Below are 6,920 nucleotides of genomic sequence, written 5' to 3' on the forward strand. Positions count from 1 at the left end.
CTAAACTGCAGGTCGTTTTGGACTTGTCCCAGTTCAGCATTTCTGGGCTTGTTTTTAGTGTCCTTATTTGGGCTGGAGTTTTCTGCTTAGCCTCAAGTTCACTGGGTTGAAATTTGAACCCTAAATAGCCCGGAGAATCAAAATGATAAAAACAATTGAAATCTGGTTATACCTGAAGAGTGAAATGTGTTTCTTCAAAAGGGATTTTTTTTTTTGGAAAAAGTTAATTTATTAAAAGCTTCAATATTTTTTTAGATAATCTTATAAGTTTCTTTAAACTACTCACATTCTAAGTTATTGTTAAATTATCTTATTTAAAATGATCTTATAAACATGCTTTTGTAAAAGATTTCACATTGGAGATCTTTTGGGTTAATTGGTTTCTTTCTTTCTCTTTTGTGTTAGCTGTTTCTAACTTATCAAATTGGTTTCTTTCTTCTTAGAGATAAAGAGGGCTACAAAAACTCTTCTTTCGGGAGTTTATCTTGGCTCTAGTAATAGAAAAAGCATTTCAATTTCAGAGAAAAAAAAGTGTTTTTTTAATGACTTGAGCAATACTACTACTGTGAGACAACAACTTCAGTACCTATAAAGCAATCTTAATTTACTAAATGAAACGAAGCTCCAATAAACTACATTGATAAAATCAAGTGAAAACCATGTAAATGGAAGTTTTGAAGCACCTAGACTTGGGTGTAACTCTAACTAGAGTGGATGGACTTCCACATCAATATCAAGGCCTTGTGCTATATTTGATGACCATTTGTATGGCCTAGCAACTTTTTCTCAAGTGCACTTTGGTTACACATAGTAACACCTTTCTACATTTTTTTCATTTATTTTTTACAATCTTTGGACATGTCTACCTTTTGAATTGTCGCTTTTGCTTGCTTTATTATAATTATATGTAATCTACAAGAGAGACAAATTTAATGTCCACCATGACCAACCGTATAGTGGTTCATTGTTTTAGTCTACAATTTAAAAGAAAAAAAAAATGGTAAGCAACATATTTTTCTGTTAGGATAAATAAATATAAAAAGTACATTTTTATTGTTACATTCTTTTATTAATAGTTAAAATTTTGATGACTCAAAAAATTATGTGTAAGATTTATTGTTTGAATTTTGTCAGTAATACTCACATAATTTCGTAAGTTGTAGTAACTTTGACCGAATAATAAAAATGTGTCAAAAAATTACATGAAAAGCATGTTAAATATATGATTTTGTCCATCAACAAAAAAATGTACAGAAAAATAATGTCAATTAGGTTTTTTTTTTTTTTAATATAAGTTATTTGTATTGTTTTTTCATTTTCAGTCACTAAAACATATTAGGAATTGTTTTAGACATTCTTCATTCATTGACTATGTGAATTGACATAAATTTCTATATTTCAATTTTTATAACAGTTAAGGTTAGCTCTTTAAAGACAAATACTTATAATTAATTATACTAATAGGTAATTTTTACAATATTGTGTTAGTTAAATATTTCTTGAGGACAAACGTGACATAAAATATTTTTAGTAAAGTTTTGTTTAGAGTTATATTTAGAAGAAAAAAAGAGGGGTTAGTAGAGTTTAATTTTTATTTGTGAGTTAATTAATTTAAAGGAGGAGAGTTAGGAGATTTTTTTTAAGGGTTTTGTTAATATCAGTCTAAGCATCCACAAATATAAAATTTTTATAAAAAAGATACTCAGTTATTATATTGAAGTTATAAAAATACAATAAATATTTTTCTCTTATCTTCAGTCCTAAGAGTTGAGATTAACAAAACTCTTTTTTCAAATTCAAAAGTTTTTTAAACTTATTTTTATAAATTCCTTACTTTTGAAATTTTTAAAATAACTAATTTACTCTTAATTTGTTTCTCAATTCTTTCGCATGATTAAGGTGTATCTCTCTCATTCTTTCTGCTCTACGCTTTCTACTCTTGGCTCTCCACTCTCACTTCACTTTTTGCTCTTTGTTCTTGCTCTGGTTTTGATTTGCAAATTATCTTTGATTCATTTTTCACTGCAGTGGTAATTATTTTTTATTAAAAAAAAGTTGTGTAAATTTAGCTTTGTATCAAATAGTGTGTTTGTGATGAACTAATGATTGATCCAAAAAAAAACATAAAAAACAAACATTTCAAAACTATGCTTATTTGAGTTATTTTAAATGTAAATATTAAACAAAAGTTTAATTCCTATTCTCTTTCCTCTCTTTTCCTTTATTTCTTCTTCAAATTATTTTCTTCCTCTTCAAACTTTTAAATAAAGTCTATGTGTTTTAGATTCTTCAAAGTTTATTTTATTAATTGAAAACATATTTAATAAAAATAATCATGTTTACTAAATAGTTAAAATGGATAGTTGTTAACAATTTTTGAAATGATATTCTGGACCGTATATCTTGTTCTTAGTTACTAGCTGAACGCAGTTTTCTAATTTTTATCCTTGATATTCTTTTGTAGTCCTTCTTTTATTCAGTTAATTTTAGTGATATAATGTTTCTTTTTATATAATGTTCAATGACTAAAATATCGTTACTCGTAAAAAAAGTATAAAGAAAAATACTTTTTTCATAATAATTTTAGTCAACAAAATCATCAAATCTCAATTATTTATAATTTGAAAATATAAAAAAAATTAACTATATTTATATTATTTTATTTGATAAAAATTTTAAATGAGAATAAAATTAAAAAAATATTATCGTAATTTTTGAGATGACAAATAACTAGGATAGTAGTTTTTGTTAAATGTTTGCTGTAACCTTGCGTCTCTTGATTTAATTTTGTAAATGCAACTGAGGCGTCATATAATTATCGATTTACATATAAATTTTATATCTTTTGGGATATAATTGAAATATGAAACATACGTTTTTGTTTTGGTGGTCCACAAATATGAAACATACGTTAAAATAGGCTTTTTGTGGAAGATTAAAGTGGGCCTTGGAGTTTATTTTACCCCATACTATACTTGGGCTTTTAATTTATAGTCTTGTTATGCTGAACATGGACTGATTCTACCAGAAATTAAACAAAAGTTTTTGCAAACTCAATAGCAATAACCGAGTGTCTTTACTAATTAATCCTTTTCGGTAATTTTGTTTTTAGTTTTAGATTTCAAAAGTTATGATTAAAGTTACATTATTTAGGTTTAATGCTTCATGCTTCTTGGCCTTAAGGTAACAGATTATATCAACATTTTTTATTTTATTTTACTCTAATGCTTTAAGGTAATTTTACTTAACGACTATAATTTGCATGACATATATATACTTATAAGCTACTTATCATTTTAACCGTTCAAAGAGTCCAAAAGTCATCAGCAAAAAGGAAAAAAAAATAGAGATAATTAAAAAGTCCATACAAACATACACATAAACTAATGACCTTATCTTGGGATTTTGTGGTTTCAACAAATAGATATATAATATTTAAAACCGTCATTAACAGCTAATAATATCTACAATTAGTTCTGACACACATTAAATAATAGCTGCCTTAGTTGCCAGTTTACCTGTTCAAGGAGTTTAAAAGTCCATCCAAACATTTGCATCATTTATTGACCTTATCTTATAATTATGTAGTTTCGGAAATTAGATATAATATTTACAACGATCAGTAATGTTATATGGGTTTGTTAATTGCTACTTTTAAATATTTTATCATAAAGTTTGAAGTATTTTTATATAAATTACTTTATTATAAGTGTATTATTAGCAATGAATTTTAAATTAGAATGAAAATAAATATACGAGAGTAACACTAAGCACTCTCGTGTTATATGTATTAAAAATATAATTATGTTTAGTTGTAAATGAGCAAACATATATTTTTTAACTTTGAACAAGGCTGGACATGAATTCAACATCTCCTACAATCATTCAAGACACCAATAGTAATTTAATTTAGACTTAAGAGTACGTTTAAAAATAATATAATTTAATTAAGTATTTGTCGAGTAAACCTTTTTTAAGCGTTTATGCCATACATAATTTAATATCATTTATATTATTATTATGAGTCATTATTCTTAAAAAGTGATATATAATTCATTGAACAAAAATTATAAACATTTTACAGAACAGTTGTTCGCAGTTTAATTTTACATTTTTTTTTCACGAAACCACTATTTAAATAATTTCTATCATTTGATATTTTCGAAACTTAAAATGTTTTTAACCTTTATATTTTTATTGTTAATAAAATATACTTTTATCAATTAAGATCATCTGACCTTTCTTAATTTATATATCCTTTTATTTTCGTACGCGGAACAAAATATTTAGCAGAATAAATTAAAGATATGAAGAGATAGTACTAGTAAATGACTTAAACTTTCCATTACATGCAGAAATAGGAAAATTTACACTTTTTGAGTACAGCCAAAGACACACTCATCTGAGGCTGCTCACAACGGATTAGTAAGCAAACAATGCTTCTAATCTAACAATCCCAATAATGAGACCAAAAATATAAAAACAAAAACTATTCCAATACTAATGGCGGGTAGTACAACAGTCCACCTCTTCCAATTTAGTAGGTTACAAAATAAAATATATAAAAAAGTCCATCTCTGCTAGCTTTTAGCCGCAGAAGGAAGAAAAAGCTTCCAAAAATGGAAAAAAATAAAAAAAGATCCCAATCAAGAAGACCCTAAGAATCATTAGGAACCCCCTTCAACACAATCAAAATGATGAAGAGCCAGTTTAAAATTAGCCCTTCCCATTTTCTGATCCCAAGAATGCCCATTGACCCCACCCCACCAAGTAGCATACTATCTAATACCCTAGTATACTATTGAGTCATACTAATTCTTAAATTGAGAAATCATAACATACTATATATTATATAGTATATCACATCATATATATGTAAATAATTGGAACTTGGGTATTATGGTCTCTAGCGGAATTGGGCACCAGTGTATGTTTGGCCAAAAGACCATCCAGCTGGAGCAACATTATAGGAGACCACAGTACGACCATCACTAGTGGTAACCTTGAAGGAGAGGCTTTGGCCATTAAGATAGTTGTTGCTTTGCCAATTCTGACCCCAGTTCCTTGACATTGGCATCCACCCAGTTCTTGACCCTTTGATGGCCACTCCATGCACATCACCAGCACCACCCACGTTTGTTACGAGGACTAGGTTGAAGTAGGAATGACCATTGATTGTGAACCTTATGCCTCCCCTTCTCCTGCAGGCCACCCTACACAAAGCCACACAAACTAGTATAAATAATGCTACATATATAAGGGATTTTATGTATAAAAAGCTACCATTTTGTTATATTTTTAGGTAATAGGTGGAGTCAAATTTGCTTCTTAAACCCATTTAACTTAAACCCCCCCCCCCCAACATGTAACTTTTCTATTTAAAAATTTGATCCATACAAAATTTCATTGTGGAGTAATTTTTGAAACAGTATTTTTAAAGTAAACTTAATTTTATAAAATTAAAACTCCTTATTGAATACACAACTACCCTTAACCCTACTTGGCCAAAAACAGTAATTTTACTGTACATTTACCAACGCTAAGAAGAAAGTAGTTATTCTCATTTACCACTCAGGCAAGTGTAGGGAAACTTCCAAAATAAAAAAAAAAAGGAAAAGAAATTTCCAATTTCTTGTTGAAAGTGACAAGGGGGGACAAGCAAACCCATTTTGCTATCTCTCTAATAAAGTGCAAGAAAATAAAGTTACCTTCTGTATGCCACAGGCACAATTCCAGCTCTGTATTGTGCAATGCGCAAGAAGACAGGCTGAGAGAGATCAAAGTGGTGCATAGGAGGGTTGCACCACCCTCCTGCATTGTTAGGCAAGGCATTGTTTGGTGGGCAGAAATTAGTGGCAGTGACCAAAATGGAGCCTGGAAGACACCACCTGTGGTCATTCACACACCTAATCTCATAGCATGACCCACAACTAAGACCATTGTTGAACAAAGCTGTGCTCAGTGCAGCAGTGTTTGTTCCATACCCTTGGCTGTAGAGGTTCCCATATCCACAAGCCCCACCTGTACAAAAATTCATTACCATACAAAATTAGTCCAAACAAAGCCCCTACATTATATTAAATAATATAAAAAATGTGAACTTTATTTTGGTGCATACCCATTGTTCCTGATGCATCACTGCCTCCATAGAAGGTAGCATGTGCATTGATCCACCCACCACCATAGCCATAGGCAGACGAAAACCTTGTGAGAAAACCCACCAAGAGCAAACCAACAAGCGCCATTTTCCTAAAAATTCAAAAAAAAAAAAAAAGTCAGTCATTTCCTTCTAATGCTTCTAGCAAGCTGCAACATATAGCTAAAAAATGTGCACTTTGGCCTTGATATAATTGAAATGCAATATTGCAGAATATGCAATTACGTTGAATTTGAAGGCAGTAGTTAGTGAGAGACAAATGTGGAAGAGATAAGTGAAGGAAAAATGAAGGGGCGAGGCACTTAATTTATAGACCTTGGGAGAACCACAAGGAATAGGGAAGATAGGGCCGGTCATAACTTTAACTGACGCTTTTAAAACTGTTGGGACCAAAAACCGCTAAGGCCTAAGGGGTATAAGGGGTTGATTAAAACACAGTAAAAAAAGAGGGGAGATTGTGAAGGGACCCATATCATGTTTGAAGTTACAAAGGCTGTTTTGTAGCTGAAAGCGTGTGGTTTTGTAGCTTTCATTCGGGAAAATCTCCAAAATCCATGTGGGGCATAGTGGTTTTAACTTGGATGTTTTAGCGAATAGCATGCTGCCAATGTCACATACTCACATGCTTGCAAGCATCTTCCATTTGCCGCAAATACCCTTTTCCCTCCATCCCTCTCTTCCCTTTTAACTCTCTTTTTCTTTCCTCTTTTTGCATCCTCATAAATTTACATTTACATTTACTTTAAGTTCACATTATAATCAT

At 30.2% G+C, this 6,920-nt stretch overlaps 1 protein-coding gene across 2 annotated transcripts; it reads right to left on the reverse strand.

Moving 5' to 3' along the window:
* Nucleotides 1-4,350: 4,350 nt before the first annotated feature.
* On the reverse strand, nt 4,351-6,484 carry LOC113868373 (expansin-A10). Of its 2 annotated transcripts, XM_027503851.1 has the most exons (4): nt 6,383-6,484; nt 6,119-6,249; nt 5,709-6,021; nt 4,353-5,213 (listed from the first exon to the last, which is right to left on the reverse strand). In XM_027503851.1, the coding sequence occupies exons 2-4, from the start codon at nt 6,243-6,245 to the stop codon at nt 4,907-4,909; spliced, it is 747 nt and encodes a 248-aa protein (XP_027359652.1). In that variant the 5' UTR covers nt 6,246-6,249; nt 6,383-6,484; the 3' UTR covers nt 4,353-4,906. The 2 variants fall into 2 exon arrangements, with proteins under 2 accessions (XP_027359653.1, XP_027359652.1); XM_027503852.1 differs by lacking the exon at nt 6,383-6,484 and having other exon boundaries at nt 4,351-5,213; nt 6,143-6,313.
* Nucleotides 6,485-6,920: the final 436 nt, after the last annotated feature.

The sequence above is a fragment of the Abrus precatorius genome, unplaced genomic scaffold (assembly GCF_003935025.1).
Source record: "Abrus precatorius isolate BTA unplaced genomic scaffold, Abrus_2018 Scaffold6, whole genome shotgun sequence".
Taxonomy (NCBI): domain Eukaryota; kingdom Viridiplantae; phylum Streptophyta; class Magnoliopsida; order Fabales; family Fabaceae; genus Abrus; species Abrus precatorius.

What these genes read in the sequence shown, in the direction of transcription:
- LOC113868373 (XM_027503851.1), bottom strand. Translation starts at nt 6,245, where the DNA reads ATGGCGCTTGTTGGTTTGCTCTTGGTGGGTTTTCTCACAAGGTTTTCG. An exon ending in TGATGCATCAGGAACAATGG is followed by an intron (nt 6,022 to 6,118) that starts GTATGCACCAAA and finishes ATTTTTGTACAG; the next exon opens with GTGGGGCTTGTGGATATGGG. An exon ending in GTGCCTGTGGCATACAGAAG is followed by an intron (nt 5,214 to 5,708) that starts GTAACTTTATTT and finishes GGCTTTGTGTAG; the next exon opens with GGTGGCCTGCAGGAGAAGGG.